Source organism: Maylandia zebra, linkage group LG11 (genome assembly GCF_041146795.1).
Source record: "Maylandia zebra isolate NMK-2024a linkage group LG11, Mzebra_GT3a, whole genome shotgun sequence".
NCBI lineage: Eukaryota > Metazoa > Chordata > Actinopteri > Cichliformes > Cichlidae > Maylandia > Maylandia zebra.
Genome location: NC_135177.1, coordinates 6,243,575 through 6,264,428, shown reverse-complemented (window position 1 = coordinate 6,264,428; position 20,854 = coordinate 6,243,575). Strand labels below are relative to the sequence as shown.

Sequence of the window (20,854 nt, the reverse complement as noted above, 5' to 3'; positions counted from 1 at the left end):
AGTTTAAGTAAGTCATTAGATTTCACCCACTGTAAATTTGTTTAAAGAGGAAAATAGCTATTTTTGTATGAGGCTGCAAATACTCTTGGTTCTGCTGGATATTTAAAGTGTGGGAATCCATGGAGATGACTCTTTCAGCGGTAATGCAGTTCTTGCATTTCTGCTGCAGAGGATGCAGCTTGGATAAACTGTAGCTGCAGGTTTGACTGTTGCAGTGGGATGAAACTATCTATCAAATTGTTGCTTGCGGATCTGCAAGATTTCAACCCATTACGGTGTAGTGTGTTAGCAATGGTGTTCCTACTGACTGTGGCCCCAGATACCTTGATATTAATAACATGCTCCTCCCATTTTGAGCTGACCCACCAGCTTTCTTGTGACCGTTTGCACCTCATCGCTGTAGCGGTGGTTTGATCCCTGTGTGCTCCAGTCTCCATTCCAAACATCCTTGGGCGAGATACTAACCCTAAGTTGCTCTCCAATGGATTAATTGAAATATGAATGTGTGTGACAGAAAGCTGTTTGAGTGCTCCGGAAGTGTAGTAAAGTGCTGTATAAGAACCAGTTCTTTCATCATTTACCCATGAGGCATGGAGTTCTAGACAGACAACGACTGATATTTCTTCCATTTCTGAATAACTGCCCCAACAGTTGTCACCTTCTCACCAAGCTTCTTGCTGATGCAGCCTTGTGCAGGTCTACAGTCTTGTCCCAGACATGCCACCTTTGTCATGTTTCGGCTGTGTGGCAGGCAGGGATTGGACCCAAACGCAAACTCACGGGGACAGAACTTGAACTCAAAAGCACAGCTTTATTGCTGGAAAATAGAACACAAGCAATACAAAACTAAACTGGGAAAAGCTAATTATAACACATACAAGAAGACACGGGGAGAATCTCACACACAGCATGAGGGACGACACAACACTGACTCAGAGAAACACAGGGTTTAAATACACTGGGGAGTAACGAGGGGAATGAGACACAGAAGGAGGGCACAGCTGGGAGAAATCAGGACTGACGAGACAAGCAAAGCAGGACACATTCACATAAGACACGGACCTTCAAAGTAAAACAGGAAGGATCACACAGAGACGCGAACTTGACACAGTGGAGACAGCAACTAAGAAAAACAGAGACATAAACCATAAGGCAGAGGACTCTAAGAACCGAGAGACACAGAGGGGAACTCAAACATGCAGACACAGACTTACACAGAACAGAGGGGACACAGAGAAACATGAAGGGCAAGGGATCGAAACTAGAATCCATAGAATAACTCACACAAGTACAATAATACAAACATCACAAAGAACTAAAAACGCTGGGTCAGGAGACCCAGGACCGTGACAACCTTAGGACACAGCCAATCTGTCTGAGCCAGAATTCTGGCTGGGTTGTAAGGGATCAAATACTCAGTTCATAACTTTGAGTTTTTTTGTGGAATTTTGGTTTATCTCCTCCCATTAAAATGAACAGTGAGAGAGACTGTTCTTTTCTTTGTAACTAAGCAGACTTACAAATTCAACATACTTATTTCTCCAACTGTATGTATCTGTAAATGATGAGTTCTGTTGTGCACATTCATGCCATACACACATGTATACAGCATAAACTCCAACTGCACAATCTGACTACAGTTGGTATTATGATGACACTTAATGCATGTTTGGCTCTTTATTCTCTTTATATCCTCTTGATATATCTCATTAATCCCACTTTCTGTAGATGAGTTGGCATTTCGACATTTAAGCCCAAAGCTTAGAGATGCAGTGTGACAGAAGTTAATGGATGATGTTTGGATCAGACTCAAAGAGTTGTGATTATGTTCAGGCTGATTACAGGGTCATGCATTAGTCACCCAAACGGTGGACCATTGAGAGGAGAGAGAGGGAGGAAAAGATAAACAGATGGATCATCTGGGACGGCTTTGTTCATTCTGGGTTTGAGCTTCTCTTACACTTGAGACGTGTAAGAATTAATGACAAATTTCCCTGCAGTAATTGGACATTACTTTTTATGAAATTCAGTGCTAAATGTTTCACACACAGCAGCAATATTTGGAATATTTAGAGGCATTTTGAACGGACTGGTATCACAACACAGATTTAAGGTAAGTTTTGTATCCTATCATGACTAAAGTGGTGGATTTACCAGAAAACGTGTTGTGCTTTTGCTAAGAGATGTTGGTTAAGCAAATTGTAGTTATGTGAGAAAAAAACCCAAGTGTTTGAATGATATTTAAGTAGGGAAAATAACTGCAGGCACAGAGCCAAAGAGAGGCCAATAGTGGCCATCCTACATACACCCTTCTTAGAACTGGTTATACCCAGTAAAAGCTATTTTTCTAGCAGATTTTCTAAAAATAATTTCTTTATTATTTAAACAACACAACCACCTGTTGGAATTTGTATGGGCTACAACAAAAACTGTCCACATAATTAAATTTGACAGTAGTGTATGATCTGAAACACCTTCCTTGTAGCAGACTTCTATAAGGGACGGTTTTCAAGATGTAAAGTTTAAGTGAGTAATGGAAAAAAAAAATGTCTGACTTGGCTACTTAATGTCTGTCACCATTGTTGTGCGTCTGATGTTAGAATGATTACCAGCTACATCAATAGCTACATCAAACTCAAAGTCAAAAAGAGAAAGAAAATAACAGAAATAAATAGATTTTAAATCTGCATGCATTTATTATTATTATTATTATTATTATTATTAAAAACAGAATAAAAATAAGCCTATACAAAATAACAGCAGATTAACCTGGTTAACCGGAAAAGATTTAAACAGTTTTTTTTCCAACAACTCCACAGATTCAGCTAAAAGGAGCTAAACTGTTCCAAAACATTGGAGCCACAGACTGAAAAGCTCCCCTGTCTCCCCTGGTCTTCAGTCTTATGAGGGACAGCTAATAGATTTTGAGCTTGTGAGCGAAGACAGTAAACAGCATTGTGTTTAACAAGAAGTTGAGTCATGTAGTCTGGAGGTTGTCCATGCAAGGGTGAGAATATTAAAATTAATTCTAAAATAAACTGGGAGTCAATAAAGAGAATAAAATGTCAGCTTGCTTGCTAGAGTCTGTTAAGAGTCTGACCGTAGCATTTTGTGTTGCTTGGAGACATGGCTGAGATTTATCTGCTATAATCTAGGTGCAGTGACACAAAAGCCTTAACATTTCAGAAGAGTAGACTATAATTCACAATTTTGAAATATTCCTTAAATAAAAGAAACAGAAAAGTGAAAACTCACTGGTTCGGGATAAACAGTCAACTAGGGTGTATAGCCTATGCAGCTGGTGAGGCTTAAAAGACACATACAGTTGAATGTCATTAGCATAGAAATGCTAAAAAACGGCAGGCACAAAGATTAAATGATACCTACTTAAGGAAGCATGTAAAATCAGAATAACGGTGGACCCAGGATTGAACCTTGTGGAGGTTAAACAAGCAATCTAAGAGGAGAAGGTGTACGCGCGAACAAAATGTCCTTCTAGAGCAGGGGTGGGGAACTCCAGGCCTAAAGGGCCGATGTCCTGCAGGTTTTAGATGTGTCCTTGATCCACCACAGCTGATTTAAATAGCTAAATTACCTCCTCAACATGTGTTGAAGTTCTCCAGAGCCCTGTCATTTAATTCAGATGTGTTGACCCAGGGTGATATCTAAAACCTGCAGGACACCAACCCTTGAGGCCTGGAGTTCCCCATCCCTGATCTAGAAGAAAAGGAGGATGATGAATCTACTGATTATTCAGAGATAGAAGCCAAAATCTTGAATAGTAATCAATAGTATCAAAGACAGCACTAAATTCAAGTGGTATGAGTACAGAACAATTTCCTACATTAGGCGCCATTAGAAGATCATTGTAGACCTTTAAAAGAGCAGTTTCAGTTACATACTGGCATTGAAGTGTATGATGGTTAATATACAGCTAATATAAGAGGGTAGGCCACTCATCGATCACCATGTATGAATTTTTAATGTAATCAATCTTTTCAGACTTTACCATAACTACAGTCCAGCTCTTCAGCTAAATACCCACGTACCACCATGGCTATCATCGGCGCTGGCTTTGATGACCATTCCTTTAGCAGTGATGAGAGTTACAACCACCTCTTCATAGATACAGAGAACACTGAAGTCAAAGGCTTGTACTTCCAGCGTGGTCAGCTGCTCCGTGGACGTGATACTTCTTGGTTTGTGGATCCTTCCTTGCGGGCCCTCATCAATGTGGGAGGTATCCGGTATGCTTTTCCCTGGAGTACTTTGGAAGATTTCCCCCAGAGTCGCCTGAGTCACCTCCACTCCTGCACCACCCTGAGAGAGATAGCAGAGTTTTGTGATGACTACGACCCCTTGTGTCATGAATTCTTCTTTGATCGAGACCCTTTAGCCTTTCAGATGATCTTCAACTTCCTGGGCCGTGGGAAGCTCCGCGTGCTGCAGGATGTCTGCAATGTAGCTCTGCATACTGAGCTGCTGTACTGGGGCATTGATGTAGGACAGATGGCACCCTGCTGCCACCACCGCATGATGTGCTCAGTGGATGAGGTGGTGCAGCACCAGCGCAAGGAGGAAGAGTGGAGGGAGAGGAGAAGAGTGATGAGAGCAAATGCAGAGCAGGGAAGCTTCTTCCACAAGCTGGGAGAAGCAGTGGAGAACCCCCACTCTGGTTTTGCAGGCAAAGTGTTTGCCTTCATGTCTGTCATGATGGTTGTGGTCACTGTAGTCAGCCTGTGCATCAGCACCATGCCAGACCAGCAGCAGCAAGAATCTATGGTATGTACCAACCAAAGCAATGGTGTGCACGACCATGTTTTTTTTTAACTCCAAATATGAAATGAGAGTTTGCACTGTGGCACAGTTTATGATAAATAAGGGTCATTTTGAACTGTGAATCATGCAAAGCTACTCTTTAAAGTCCCATTTAAAGCTCACAGTACGTATTGGTATTATCTGCATTTTACCAGCCCTGGTACACTAGATATTAAGTTTGAACTGCAATATTCTAGTGTATTGCTTGTATTGCAATACTATAGCTTAATGCTTCAGTCGGAGTGGAAGCATATTTTTTTGTTAGTATTGGCCACTTTGGCCAGTGGGGTCATTTTAAGGGAAAATGTCTTAATGTGCAGCTGTGACTCAGGACGTAGTTTGAATTGTCTACAAATTGGGATGTTGGTAGTGGTGTGCAGATCGATATTGAAATATCGATTCTTCTGATACTAGTAATTTATGTTCTAGAATTGATTCTCATATTAAAATATCAATATTTTAGTACTTTCTGGTAAATTTGTAGTTTATCATTAACAGGAACACAGTGTAGTGCCATATCACCCTATTAGAGCACTTCGCTCTCGCTCTGCAGGCTTACTTGTTGTTCCTAGAGTATTTAAAAGTAGAATGGGAGGCAGAGCCTTCAATTTTCAGGCCCCTCTTCTGTGGAACCAGCTTCCAGTTTGGATTCGGGAGACTTTTAAGATTAGGCTTAAAACTTTCCTTTTTGCTAAAGCATATAGTTAGGGCTGGATTAGGGGACCCTGAATCCTCCCTTAGTTATGCTGCAATAGACGTAGGCTGCCGGGGATTCCCATGATGCATTGAGTTTTTCCTTTCTAGTCACCTTTCTCACTCACTATGTGTTAACAGACCTCTCTGCATCGAATCATATCTGTTATTAATCTCTGGCTCTCTTCCACAGCATGTCTTTCTGCCGGAGGTTTCTTCCTGTTAAAAGGGAGTTTTTCCTTCCCACTGTCACCAAAGTGCTTGCTCATAGGGGGTCATATGATTGTTGGGTTTTTCTCTGTATCTATGAAGCGCCTCGAGGCGACTTTTGTTGTGATTTGGCGCTATATAAATAAAATTGAATTGAATTGAATTGGAAAGAAACTATATCATTCAGGTCGTCTAAATTGGATGGAACTACTTCCGCTTACGCCTTTCATGGTCATATGCGAAATATGCCTGTATAAATGTGTCGCGGCCCCTGGCGTGCACACTCACAACAATGGCTGAGTGTAAACGGAGTCATGTGTGGACGTATTTTACCTCCACATAAAGCCAAGACACAGTTTGCCATACATGTGGCAAGACAGTGAGGTGTTGTTAAACACCTCAGGGTAAATCCTATCACAGAATATGATGAGCTTATGTTGAGGCGAACTGAAGAGGAGGAGAGGGACAGATGCAGCTGGGGCAAGACAGACATCTCTCGCAGAGTCCTTTAGTGCTGCAGGCAGGCAACGTGTTCAAATAGCGCACAACTTCAGTTTTTTTTATTTCTATATGATAATTCTGCATTATTAAGCAATAAAAACAAGTAGTCTGATGTCCTGTAATCATTATGAAGCTATATTATTACAATTACATAATACAATTATATATTGTATTATGAAATACTGTACAATGAAACATTAAGTTTTTGTACACAGCATCAGTATCATCGATACCATGAATTTTACTTGGTATCTGATCAGAAAGCAAATCAGTGGTATCGCACATCACTAGATGTTGGTGGTTTACTCTGTCTTCTCCAGCCAGAATGTCAAAGTATCCAAGAGCAAAATACTGAACCTACCGCCCCCGGTGCATCCATCAGACTGCGATGGTGCTTAGGTATAAAAAAAATCGCTTACATGAATAGATGTATGATTGTGTGAATGAGGCTTTGAGTAAAAAGTGCTTTGATTGATCAGTCAGAGTAGAAAAGTGCTATTTAACCACCAGTCAATTTAATGTGACTTTAAAATTTGGAACAACCTTTAGAGAGTTGGTAAATAAATTCAGTTAGACCTCTTTGATCAGTCAGTACTTACTGTACTTTCGTTATGTTTCTAAGTTGAACCATGTGTGGAACTTCAAATTTGACCCAATGAATTAGATTCTGTAGTTTCTGACAGTATTTATAAGTTTTTAGTTTTATCCTTGTTTAGTTGCTCATGTATTTATTTGTTGCTACTAGGTAGATATAAAAAGAATTTATAGCTGCAATCTGCCACGTGCATGGCACCACAAAATTGCTCGGCTCACAGTTGGAACCACTGGCATCAGCAATTTTGTGGCAATTTTTTACAGATGGAAATTACCTTGACCAACACTATGTAACAATTAGCTCTCAAACCGGTCAAAATGTGGTCTGGTTTTCAAAGGGAAAACAGGCTACATATTAGCACAACCATCATCATAACCTTGGTGGAAGAAAGGTACTAAACTAGTGTTTTGCACCAATGCTGGTTATCAGCCTACAAGATAATTATTAAATTGTGTACATTTAGATCAATTAAATTTACCAATGGATTTCTGTCTTTTGTTACTCTTGCAGGGTGAATGCTCTCAGAAGTGCCGAAACATGTTCTTGGTAGAGTCGATTTGCGTGGCTTGGTTCACTTTGGAGTTTCTGGTGCGATTTTTCCATGCACAGAGCAAGCTGGAGTTCATTCAGGGACCACTCAACATCACTGATATAGCCGCCATCTTGCCCTACTATGTTTCCCTGTTTCTTGAGTTTAAGGACGAAACAGTGCACGATATTGTTGCTGGTGCAGGGAAGAGCACTCTAGATAAACTGGGTCTAATCCTGCGTGTGATGAGGGCCTTGCGTATCATGTATGTCATGAAGCTGGCCCGTCACTCTATGGGTCTGCAGACTCTGGGGCTGACCATGCAGCGAAGCGTGACTGACTTTGGCCTGCTGCTGCTCTTCATCTGTGTCGCCGTGGCCCTCTTTTCTCCACTTGTCCACCTTGCTGAAAGTGAGCTGGCTCCAAATGCTGCTAGAACCCCCCAGCTAATGTTCAGCAGCATCCCAGCATCATACTGGTGGTCCATCATCTCCGTGACCACCGTGGGGTACGGAGACATGGTGCCACGCAGCATTCCCGGCCAAGTGGGGGCGCTAATCATCATCTTAGCAGGGATCCTCATCCTGTCCTTCCCTTCCACATCTATCTTCCACACTTTTAACCGCACTTACAATGAACTTAAAGAAGAGCACAAGAGGCTGTGGAAGGAAGAGAGGGGTGCTGAGCTTGCCACTGGGGCTGAAGAAAGCATGAAAGAAAGAGAAACATGGCCTGATAATTGGCCTGAAACTGATTTTCTGCCTGATCTAGATGATCATTATTACCTCTCCATGAAAGACATTCAAATGCTGGATAAGAACACAAGCCATCAACCACTTATTGCTCCTGCTACATTTTGATTATATGAAAATACATTCCTGATGGGCCTTGGTGTACACTCAGAAAAGCTGTAGGAGGTAGAAAATATGGATATGGACATTATTTTTGTGATGATTGTGATAGCAAACTGGAAACTGCACCTAGAACAGAAACAGCTGCATTATACTGATAACAAAACTTCCGTTCTCAGGAAGCATATGCACAGACAGATGCTAACACAAAGCTAGCCAAGAACCGAAACTAATGTTAAGGCAGTGATGAGCAGTAAGGGTTGTTGCAATGCAGCCTTTATTTTTTTCTCTTCAAGTTCCTACAGTAGTGTTCATATGTAAATGGTACAAAAAAAATCATGTGTCCTAAGTAGGACAGGGATTTGTGTTGGTGTGTGGGACTGTAGCTTAAGGTTTATATTAACAGTGTGTAATACATTACTTTTTGAGTAATCATCCCAACATTGTTCACCTACCTTTGTCGCGTCTGCTTAAATGTAAATGTAGTGTATAACTGATTTATTATTTGAGTACTGTGAACATTTACTGTAATATACATTACCTAAACTTATATAGACTTTGGGTATGCATATTTATATGTGCTGTGAAACATGTCACGGTCCGGGGAAGTGTTATGTTAAACCTTGAATTTCTGTGAAACTTCCTATCTGTTCAGTCTGTGTTTGGGTGCGCCTTTTCGCTTCGGCCTTTCAGCCTTCTGACAAAACGATCCACAAATTCATTAGTTTCTTGGTCAAAAAGGGGATAGACCTACATTTGATAGTGGGAAGTAGAGGCAGACAACTCCTTTAACAATAGTTACTGACAAAATGCTGATGCAACACTGTTTGTTGAAAATCAGTGTGTTTTAATGCTTTAATGCTATTAACCAGAAACCACTTTTTGTCCAACAAAGGGCAGACATGTTCATTAAACGAGCCCTGAAGAAAACTACAGCATGTCACTGTGGAAAGGATTTTCTCTGCTGCAGACTGCAGTACAATAATTACATAGTAATTGTTTCAGTGATTATACCCTGAAGGGAGACATAAATCTAAGATATGCCCACATTAGTTTATAGTCTTAATACAAGGTGGACTCTTGAAGCTGTTATCACTAAAGTCTGTGCCACGCAGGTGCATCACGCCTGGAAATGATCTGACAGCGACTGATCCGGTCTGGTGATTTGAGTGCAACAGGAAGGCAGAGTTGGGCTTCTGGGATATGCACAAAACCCTGGATTACTACAGAGGCCTGTAAAAGAATGGAAAAAAGTTAATTCTGGATGCAGAATGTTTGCCTCTGATGAGAGACAGGGATGCCAGGAGTTCACCAACAAAGAGTGGCATGAGGTTTAAGATGGAGAGAACAGGAGTGAGCCAGGGAGAAGGAGGGGAAACAGAGGCGGAGGAGGGAATGAAGGCCAGTTGGATTTAAAAGTTTGGCCAACCTTGAACAAATAAAACTAACTTTGCTTTTTTTTTTTCTTTCAGAATAGTTTGGCCTGCAGAGTATCATTGCATTGAAACAGACAATGAATGGCTACCAAGGACTCTTGATCATTGGGAATGGTTCTGGGGCAGCTGTCTAGTCATAGTACTTCCAGGTCAACATTCGCACCGACTAAAATGTCAGTAATAAATGTCATTAAAAAAAAATCATGATCAAAAAGCTTGAAGATCAAACTGCATGTCTGCAAGGTGGAAAAGCATGGCAACCTAACCTGACTGCAGAGGAGCTGCAGGAAGTAGTTGCTGACACTTGAGTAGTTGTCCACTCCAATGAGCAGCAGTTTTGCACAAACAGAAACCACATCTCATTACCAAAAGAGATCAAAAGGACCTTTTTTAATCACAAAGGCCTAAAGTCTGTGGAGCAACATTTGGATGACTCAGATTGCTTTAAAATAAGCCATAATCAGTAACGGTATGTTGGGTTTAAAATGGGGGTAAAAAAAACAAAAAACAATTAATAACACCTCACCAGCTGTTAAACATGGAAGTTGACCTATTGTCTTCTCAGGTTTCTCAGGTTGTGTATCAATGAGTAGCTTGGAAGCTGTCCAGACAGATATTATATAGTGAGGCAAAAATACACTAAAGCTTCTCGGCTGAGCCACTGGAACGTGAATGAAAACCCAAACTTTTTCCTTCATAAAGGTGACATTTGACGATCTCCCCTGTATCCTTAATGATGAGATCTGACACCTCAGTATATATCAGTAGAGATCACCTCCACTAATGTCTGATGCAAATACATGCTTCAAGAGGCAAAGAGTTAAAGATATAGGAACCTGTAAGACAGATTAATGCCATTATTTTATGCAAGTTATAATTTTAAAATATTTAATAACCCCAGGTTACCCGAATTTTTGTAGGCATGTACATGTGTTTCTTTGTACACTTGTCGCCTCAACATGAATCTGTTTACATAGCATTATATTGAGGGCAAAAAGAAAATCGTAAATGACGTAATCTTTGGGGGCTTAGAAGATTTATGTTTAGGTTGGGGTGACGTTTTGGTTAGGTCCTTTGGAGGGACAGAAACATGTAAGCACGTGTGTTTATATGACTACTTGTGATGTGGTACCCTCTGTTCTCTGGTTCATGGGAATCGCAAGCCTGTCATTACTTTTTTTTCCTGATATAAAATAACCAGAGGAATGTCTGCACCACACTCACACACTTTGTGTCTGACATCCCACTAAAACCATTTCCACACTGCCCCTAAAAGCCTCTTGCACTAAAAACAGCTTGTCTGCTCAACTGACCCTCAACCCTCGGCTGCTTGGAAGCTGCTGACTGCTCTCAGTCACTGTAACTGTGTATTTAAAGGTAAAGCAGGGCTTTCACTACAAAAAACAAAGTTCCAGTAACAGCAACAGCAGCTGTGCTCCAAATCAGAGTGTGCTATTTAAAATAATCACAAAATAGATCTTAAGCTACAGCTCTGGGGCCTGAATTCAAGTCAAACGTAAAAAAACAGAACCTGAACCACTACTTATTCTAATTTTATAATAAAAATGGATCAAATGAGTAGTTTAAATGTAAATAGGAAAAGGAAATGATCACACAGCTCTTTAGTTTGAATTAAGTTTGCAGAACTTGATAGCATCTTTCAGTTCATTCATTTTGTGTTCTGGGAAGTATATTTTGCTGTTTTTCCATCCAAAATTCTTTGATTCTTTCACCTGTTTTCAGTGAAAGCCTCTAATAAGCAAACATACAGACATAGTTAGATTCTACTAGATGGATCTAGTGGAGCATTTAGAAGTTAAAGAGTCAAATAAGACGGGGTGAAGATCAAAACTAGAGCTAAAAGTGGATTAACACTGGACCTACTCTGCATTTGCATGTGAAAACTGCTTTTTTCTCAGCTCCTGACACCTTGTCAGGAGCAGTAACCACAGCAGCATTACAGCACAAAAAAAAGAAATGTAGTACAGCTACGAATAGTCTGGAAAGGGACATTATAAAGTCTTATGAAGTGAATGGAAAAGAATTCTTAGCATGCAATTTTAAATTATGCTTGATTTCTTTTCACACAAATTTCTCTCAAGAATAGAAAACAGAGTGACACAAAAACAAGATGTGACTAAGTGACAAAGACAGATTAGGTGATGAAAACTTCTATACAAGTCACAATAATTTCTACTGTGAGCTCCAGGATGTTTTCTTTGTATACAAGGCTGACCAGTGTGCTGCTGCTCTTTGTGGATTTAGCAAACCAAATTCAATCGATGTTACAAGAGCTATCGTGGCGATTCTCCAAGCCCTACAGATGACAAAGTGTATATAAAGGTGGAATTTAATGACTCTGTGACACTGACATGAACACCGCTGCTGCTCAGCACTAGTCCAATATATTACATCACTGTTAACGTTACCACAGTAATACAAACTAAACACTTTAGCGGTACACTTCCTGGTAATTTGATGTAACCTTTGAATAACACAAAATTGTAAGACATCTGTTTGTTCTGCAGGTTGTTTCACTAAATTAAAAAACACAACTTCAGAACAATATCATATGTAGGCCCATTGTGTGATTAAAAATCCTGAAATAAATGAGGAAATTTAATATAGCCTGTTAAATTCCTATGGAATTTTTCCCAACAGTGTTTCTATCCTATTCAATTCAATTCAATGTTATTTTTACAGTGCCACATCACAACAACAGTCGCCTCAAAGTGCTTTATATCAGCTAGACCCTACAATAATACAGTACATACAGAGAAAAACCCAACAATCATATGACCCCCTACGAGCAAACACTTTGGCGACAGTGGGAAGGAAAAACTCCCTTTTAACAGGATGAAACCTCTGGCAGAACCAGGCTCAGGGAGGGGCGGGGCCATCTGCCAGGACCAGCTGGGGAGAGAGAAGGAAGACTGGATAAAATACTTATGCATCATGGGAATCTGTTGCTCCAACGGAACTTATTGTTTCGGACGAAAACACGAACACAGCGTACAGTCGAGTCTTAATAGCTTACTTACAACTGGACTCGTCAGGCACTCTTTTTGGCTGCAGTGGTTATTATTTACATGCTTCCAGCTCCCGTTTCTGCTTGATGACAGCTCGTACTTTTCCTTTTTCTCCCTCCCTCGCTCACAGACACATAACGGGTATGGCAGTCCATTCTCCCTGCAGCACGGACTACACTGCCCATCAGGCTACATTTTTTAGCGCTATGCCTGTAGCATTCTGCCTATTAGCTTAGCACAACAACAACAACAACAACAACAAAAAGGCGCTCTCTCACCCAGGAAACACACAGTAGCGCGCGTCATCCTGTAACCATGGTAACCGTAACGCTGCTGCCTGGAACAACAGAACATAGCTGTCAAACAAAACCCAAACAGTCCTGACCTGCGACAATGTGAAACAGGAAAATACCGCCGTGTAATCCATTTATTTCAACAAAGTAACTGTATTCTAAATACCACCTTTTTAAATGGTAACTGTAACGGAATACAGTTTTTGTATTTTAAATACGTAACGTCAGTACATGTATTCCGTTACTCCCCAACACTGACCACTGTTAATCCATTTGTTTATACTGATGCATCTGCAGTGGATTAGATTTCTTTATAGTATATGAAAGGGAATCCTTGTATTGTCAATTGCAGAAAACCTCAACATCTCGGCATTGCATGCATATATAAATGATAAAGCTTTGCAGCCTTTGCAGTTAGCAACTAAAGAGCAGATATTTCCTCAGTTGTGGAGGACAAAGTCAAGCTGAAAGTGAAACAAACAGATAAGTAGCTCTGCATCTAAATAGGTCAGCTGATAACTAATGTAGTTACCATAACTTTGTGAGGTGGGGATTGCTCTGCTGCCTCTAACTGGTCAAACATGAATAAATCCAGCTTTCACTTTTAAATCATTTTAGTTTCACTTACCTGATCCAAATATATTAAAGCCTAAACCACTAAAATTACATTTATTGTACTTCTGACCCCAAAAAATTTAACATAAATTTACATATTTGATTTATAGTTTTTTGCTACATCTGGCATGTTTTGTGTAGTTTATTGCTTACAGCTTTTGATCTTAAGCAAACAAAAACATATAAGTGTGTTATGGCCAGAGAAAGGACACTGATGATGTAGAAGTCTCATAAACTAATGATACAGTTGGAGTTAGATGTGAACAAAACAGTCATAAAAAGGAAACATGACAGTTTTAATTAACAGTTTTGAAAAAAAAAAATCAGTGTCAACAGAATCAGCATACAGATATATTTAATTCTTAAAAGATTTACAATATCTTACATATGGTACATATTGAAAAGCGGGATAAACGATCTTTGGCACACTCAGTTTCCTGGTGATACAGACAGAAAACATACACAGTTGTAAAAAATGCATCTTTATATAGTCTTTTGATCTCTGCATAAGCGCTGTAGAAGGAAGACTTTCCCTTTTAGCTTTGATTTGTCATCTGTATTACAGTTTATGTCTCTGTGTACAACATGCTTGCTTATCTGGAAAACAAAGTTAAGGCATAGCTTGGTAGAAAGAAAAAGAACACACACATACATTCACACACCCACAGACACGTATTCCTTTAATTTCCTGCTGGTGAGGATGGAATCTGTAGCATCATTAGTGTTAAGGCGCTGCTGACAGTTTGGCTCAAAGTTGAACACACAAAGGCACTTTCAGGCAAAAGGCACGTTAGAGTACATAAAAACATCTGTAATAAGTAGTAGGTGGTAAAGTGCACACTGAATATCTTTGGTATAGGATGTATTGCCCAGTTTGTTTCTCGTGGAGAGACCTTGAAGAGAAGCCCGTCAGACTCGCCACGCTCAGCGTATCTCGAGAAGCTTCCAGTTATCTTTTTTGGTTCTGTAGCTACCAGCTGATTATGTCGAGCCACATCTTAAATGTGGCGAAGACCAAAAGCATCCAAAAGTTGATCTTTGCTGGGCTACAATGACAGATGACGCTGCGACTCACACTCGGCTTGGCTCAAAGTCCTACAAGAGCTGAGCTCCAGGACACTATTCAGAGTTTAGTCCTCAGTCCCATCCCAGGAAGTGGCATTTTTCTCACTTCTTGTCGCTAATGGAGCAGTCCACAGCTATGATGTTTTGTATTTCTGTAATTTTCACTTCCTCCTCTGGGATCTCCACCTCTACTGGGATCTTTAGTTCCTCTACAATCTTCTCCGCCGAGGAGCTCCGGCTGGACAGCTTGCCCATCTCGTCTTCCAGCTCAGAGATGCGTTCGGCAATGCAGTGTGCAGTGAGGCGGGCCTCGGGATCGTGGTCCCAGCATTCCTTAATGGTGGCGCACATCACTGCCATGCCCTGTAGAGGGAGGCAGAGAGCATGTGTTATCAGATAGAAACTTTTTAAAAGAGAGAGAGTGCTAGGAGAATTCTACAAAAGCAAAGATGAGTGCAGAAATAAAACTATTCTATATATGTAGTTTTTATATCCCAGTGACCACTGAAATAAAAGTCAGATAATTCCAAGATAGTCACGGAATGCTGAGACTTGGTTAGTTTAGTTAAAACTTCTTACATATGAAATCAAACCGGTTATAGTGGTTCTAAGAGAAGTTATAAATGTACAAGCACTGAAGTTAAAAAGCAAATTAAAAGCAACACTTTCATTATTTGGAAGCAGTGAACTCAGTCGGTTTTAGATGTTACAAATGCATAAGGCAGCTTTCACCTCATTAAACCAAAGTTTAGCTAATTGCCATTTTACAGTGAGCAGAGTAAAGTTGGAGGCACCTCTACTGAGACTAAACTGTTATTAAAACCAAACCTGTCTCCGTATTTAGAAGGTGGCTGACTGTAGCACAGTCAGCAAAGAGGCTGCCTGGAACCGCTGTGACTAAAAAGGTTGTAGTATTTATTGTACTTCAACTTTAATGCATCACATTTGTTAGAGAGCAATGCTCTTTTTTTCCTTCTCTCACCCCAACCGGTCACAGCAGATGGCCCCGCCCCTCCCTGCGCCTGATTCTGCCGGAGGTTTCTTCCTGTTAAAAGGGAGTTTTTCCTTCCAACTGTCGCCAAAGTGTTTGCTCACAGGGGTCATATGATTGTTGGATTTTTCCCTGTATGTATTATTGTAGGGTCTACCTTACAATATAAAGATCCTGTGGCAACTGTTATTGTGATTTGGCGCTGAATTGAATCTTCCACTTATGTGACTGGCATTTATGTCAGCATTAACATGTCTCTCTGTCTCTGCTGTCTTCACACAAACAAGCAAAGCAATTTATGATTAGGATTTACCAAAAAGATTGATTGAATATAGGAAAAGTGTTAAATGCAAAACTGTTTAAAGAGCAAAGAGACGAGCCACAGCCTATGCTGAAAAATGTTTTCAAGTGTCAAAGGCCGGCTTTTACTCTTTTACTGCAAAAATTAGTTATTTAAACTTGTTCTCACTCCATTGTGCTTATTAGCTATGAGTCCATCACACAGGTAAACTAACTAAACTAAACCAAAGAAAAATAATAATAAGCATAGAAAAATAAATAAACTACAACAAGTACAATGTACAAAAGGGGATACATTATCGTATAAATTAGTTAAACATACTATTACATTCAAAATGTACACTTGTGTTATATAAAATTATGTGTGCAAAAAATCGTGACAATAGATACATATTTACTAATGTAAAATATGAAACTTATTTGAGTGTTCACACTCAATTGATTGATTGTGTTATTTTAATTTTCATCCTAACTTTTGTTCTACATTGTAGAAAGCTGCATCTACAATTTTGATTAGTACTGCAGTCTAATGCACTCACCTGGTGCCTGAGCCAGCTGTCGGGGATCTCAGGCCTCCCTCTGTCTCTCAGCACATTATCCTTCATGCTCTCCACACAGGGGTGCTCTCGCACTTTAGAGCCGTACGCCGGCTCGTAATCCTTTACTTCTGCAAAACACAAGCACAACTCACAGATCAGACATGGACTGCAGACCCTAAACTGAGCTGCAAGTAAACCACATCCTTCTTTACAGCCACTTGTATGTACCAGTATTTGTCATTTTCAAAATCTTGAAAGGTGCGTATGATGATATGTGAAAATTTTAAGATAAAGAAGAAAAGGAAAGAGAGGGAGAGGGAGACTGAGTGTGACAGGTGGCTGAGTTAACCTTACTAGAAAGTGCAAAAGCATCCTGGTATGAGGTCATTACACCCCAAAACCACTGAGCTTGAATTTCCACCCGAGCTTTGAGCCTTGTACGCTGGCACCAATAATGCTGACAGTGGGAAAGAATTGCTTTTATGAAGCCTTGGCGGGAGGAAAAATGCCCACTTTGGCACTCAAATGACGATCGTGTCTAAAAACAAACAAATCAGCTTCCGCTAACAAGCCATTATTTGCAACCTCAGAGCAAAGAACACCAAAATAACAATCGGTTATTTTTTTACTCTTTTATGCTCAAAAAATAGCTGGGGTGCAGGGGGTGGAAGGGCATCATGTTGAAACCATGAAAAATGAAAAACAAGGCTCTGGGATTGGGTCCAAACCTCATGAAACCGAACTCACAACAGCTGCAGTCTGCCTCCAATCCCGGAAAGGAAGGCTCCCAGGATCTCACAGTTGCTGTCTAATGAGATACTAATCACTGCAAACTCATTTCTGTTTGCCCATCTGACACCGGAAATGATGCACAAATAATTAGCAAATAATCTATCCCTGGACGTCAGTGTTCTTATGCTTAATAACAAAGTGTTCTTCCCAACCTGTCAAACACTGGGTATTATTCTCTAATAAACTGTCATTTGTGCTACATTTTGCTGCAGTTTGCTTTTCTCTGTTCTGCTGCCTCCAAACCAATGTTCTTTGGAAGTCCATTTGATTCTAAAGGGAACTAAATCCTGACCTGGTGAGTCACACAGGTCACACTCAGTCCAGTGTCTGGGTGGATCTCTGGGTGTTTTAGTCAGTTGAGGCTGACCACATTTTAGACCAGGTCTAAATATCCTTGACTCTATTTGGGCTAAGTACTCGGTTTCCCTTTACATTCGGTCTCTCGTTTTCCAAAATATTAGTCATGTTTGGTTAAGTTTCACTAGTTTGGTTTGCAATTCTTAAACGCCTGCTGCTCAATGTTCGTTCGTGAACTTTCAACAGCCTCACAACCATTTAACTGGCACCTCTGAACCTTCAAATCATCTCACATTGTCTGCAACAGCACTTTAAGAACTTGGAAATTTTTCTAAACTTAAAGTGTATTTACCACCTTTGACCAAAGATGCAGTCATTGGTATGTCACTACCTATAGTAAAATCCTAAATTTCCAAACTCAATATCCTTTATGAGATACAGAAGTCATTTCTCAATATTTACCATCTACATACATTTTTCTATATTTTCACTACCTAAACATTTTTGGTACAGTATAAATTATGCTATACTATAATTTGCTATTACCGTTAAAACTACAGCTACAAATGTTACTCCCTTGTTTGTTTAAAATGACACTAGAAATGATGGGAGATTACATTGGAAGTCAAGGGCTGCATTATGAAGCACTACCAGAGCAAGCTAGGCTAACACACAGCTGTCACTCAAGCTAACCAGTGTTTTTTTCTGCATGTATCTTTAATAAAGGACCTATTATCTGAATAAGCTTTAGGTGATGAGTGTCAATTCCCCATTTTAAATTTATTTATGTACAGTGAGAGAGTGGAAACACGAATTCAGAAAGACCAGAGTTGAAGAAAGCGGCACTTGTAGCTGTTCAAATTCCCATTTAATCTCAAAGCACTTAGTAAATGTCTACATAGCTATGTATATTTCCATATCAACTAGATGCTTTGATGTAGTGGTTAGCAGAATGATGCGGTGAAATATATGATAAGTGATGCAGTCTCATATAACCACGTGCAGCCCTGCTGCTTATCCTCAAATACAGGAAGTTAGGAGGTTGGGGTAAAATCCCGCAGACAGGAAACTGGAGGGCTAGGATTGGGACTATGTGCAGAAACGCTGACTCTACAGACCCACACTTCCTGTTTTGACATGTGGAAGTTCCCTCAGTTTTAGTATTTTAAAACAGGACCCAGCCGGGCATGGCCCATTCCCTGCAGGGCTATTTATGCCAGGCCTGGTATTGTCCTCAGCTTTCTGCTGTTTAGATCTCCTGCTGTGGAGCTGGTATAAATACCACACATTTTCCTGGACTGCATACAGCTGAAGCACAGAGTTGAAAACAGAAATAAAAAGAGGTGGAGTACCTTCTAAACATCAAGACATCACAGAGTGGAAAAGGTCCTATTTCATGCTCCATTACTGATTTGGCTCTTGTACACTTGTCCTTTTTCTGTGAATGATACATGGGGACTACACGTGCGGTCTACATGAGGCGGGGCCTGTTTTCCTTCTCTGGACCTTTGAAAAGCTATGAGAAGAATTTCATCTGAGAGGAGATTTCAAAAGAGACTGCAACCAGAGCTTCAGTCTCACTTTCCTCTTGCTGTCTGGGGCCCGCAGTTAAAATCCCGATATATTCAATCTAAGTGCTGGAAAGTGGTTTACGACAGTTTCCTTTTCAGATTATCTGTCTGAAACCTTTGTGGCCTGAAGGTTAGCAGAAACCCCGTGGCTGGCTACGCTGTCTGGGATCTGCTATCTCCAGACAAACATCTCCATGTTTGGCGTTTGAGAGATTTCAGACTCTCGAGAGAAGTATAACATGAAACTGATCCCACACTGATGCAAAACAAACTACATTGCAAGAAATGAACCTGTGTAAACTCTAATGAACCACACTGTCATCGAAACAAAATCTCCTCTCCACAGAAACAAAGAATCCGCCCATCTCTAGAGAAAGTTGTGGGCTGAATTCCTGTGGCAGGTTTGTGGCTAGCACTTGGGGTGCTGTGAAGTTTAATGTCAGTGCTGTTAGTAGTACTTTGATTGGGGGGGGGGGGGGGGGGGTTACAAGTTGAAATAGCAGATTCCCTCCAAATGAATACCTGAAACTTAAAAGAAAGAAGCAGTCAGTCCTATCTTCATGTCTGTTCTCATTTGATTGGTTTGTTTGGAATTACTGTATTCTTCAGCTCTTTGTCTGTTTAGTCTTATTTGACTTGTCTTTTACTGTTATTGCTCTTTATCTGCGTTATTTTTATTTTAATGGGTAATTTAGTATCTGACCGGAGATGACACACTTAGTTATCTTGAAATGTTTACACTCAGCTGCCAGTTTATGTAAGATACACTTAGCTAAAAATAACTAAAAGCTATTTAGAGAATTTAGAGAAAAACAAAAGAAAAAAAGCCACCAACAGAGATGTTATAGTAATATAAAATAGTATATTGCACAGCTATGACATCAAAATTATGTGGCGCATGGACCTGGGTCCTTTGAGGGTGTCCTGTGGGAGTCTGTTGGTTGTAAGACTTAAGTGGGTCAAGCTCATTCTCCTGCACCTGGTGCATTTATTGTTCACCCAACCATCCATTTCCTACTGATTATACATCAGTTTAAAATGAGATTCCAATGCAAGGATGCTTCATTGAATTAAACACCTGTTGCTTCAACTCTTCTCTTCTTGTGTGTCTCTCTCCCCCTCCTTACTTTGCATCTCTGATAAGAGGGAGTAAGACATGAGAAGAGGATGAGAGGAAAGGGAGGACATGCAAACTAAGAAATGAGAAAAAGGGTATATCTTAAGAGTTCCACTTCCTGTGGAAATGTTGAAGAAAATATACTGCTAGGGAACATGGTGTACCCCTGTTGTTGCCAGAGGTACAGCAACAGTTAGAGGGGTGTTAACTGTTAAAGAAAGCAGCACACATGTATCCAAGATTTCCCAGTAGAAAATTGCATTGTAATAAAATTGTAAATATTCTTCACCGTACGTGTAATAATTTTAAAATTAGTCACAAACTAAGTCCTACACACTCAGTGTCGAGAAATTCTTCAATCTAAACATCATCAGGGCAGGATTGTTCTTAAGGGCTAACCACGTTACTTTTAGCTAAACGGGTCGAATGAACTGGCAACTGAGATTACAATAACCCTACAGTAATTACAGAGAGTGGTATCAGTCTTGTCTAAGGTAAAAAGTGAGCGTATTTCCAAAATGTTGATCATTAACTTCTGTGTTCTTTTAGCTTTTTATCAACCCCTCACCAGCTGCTGCTAATGGCAGTGTCCCTACATGGCCCACAAGGCTT

The 20,854-nt window shown here is 40.3% G+C and overlaps 2 protein-coding genes across 3 annotated transcripts in view; one reads left to right on the top strand and one right to left on the bottom strand.

Annotated features, from left to right (window-relative positions):
• The first annotated feature begins 1,956 nt into the window (after positions 1-1,956).
• On the top strand, positions 1,957-10,483 carry LOC112430745 (voltage-gated potassium channel regulatory subunit KCNG2-like). Its single transcript, XM_076889706.1, has 3 exons — positions 1,957-2,113; positions 4,003-4,782; positions 7,328-10,483. The coding sequence occupies exons 2-3, from the start codon at positions 4,054-4,056 to the stop codon at positions 8,204-8,206; spliced, it is 1,608 nt and encodes a 535-aa protein (XP_076745821.1). The 5' UTR covers positions 1,957-2,113; positions 4,003-4,053; the 3' UTR covers positions 8,207-10,483.
• Positions 10,484-13,908: 3,425 nt separating this feature from the next.
• Positions 13,909-20,854, bottom strand: part of tgfbr2b (transforming growth factor beta receptor 2b) — a 44,201-nt gene continuing 37,255 nt past the window's right edge. For both annotated transcript variants that reach the window (XM_004560072.6, XM_004560073.4), the window contains 2 exons: positions 16,466-16,593; positions 13,909-14,998 (listed from right to left, as the gene is read on the bottom strand). In XM_004560072.6, coding sequence (XP_004560129.1) covers positions 14,738-14,998; positions 16,466-16,593 — 389 coding nt within the window. In that variant the 3' untranslated portion in view covers positions 13,909-14,737. The remainder of the gene's footprint in view (positions 14,999-16,465; positions 16,594-20,854) is intronic.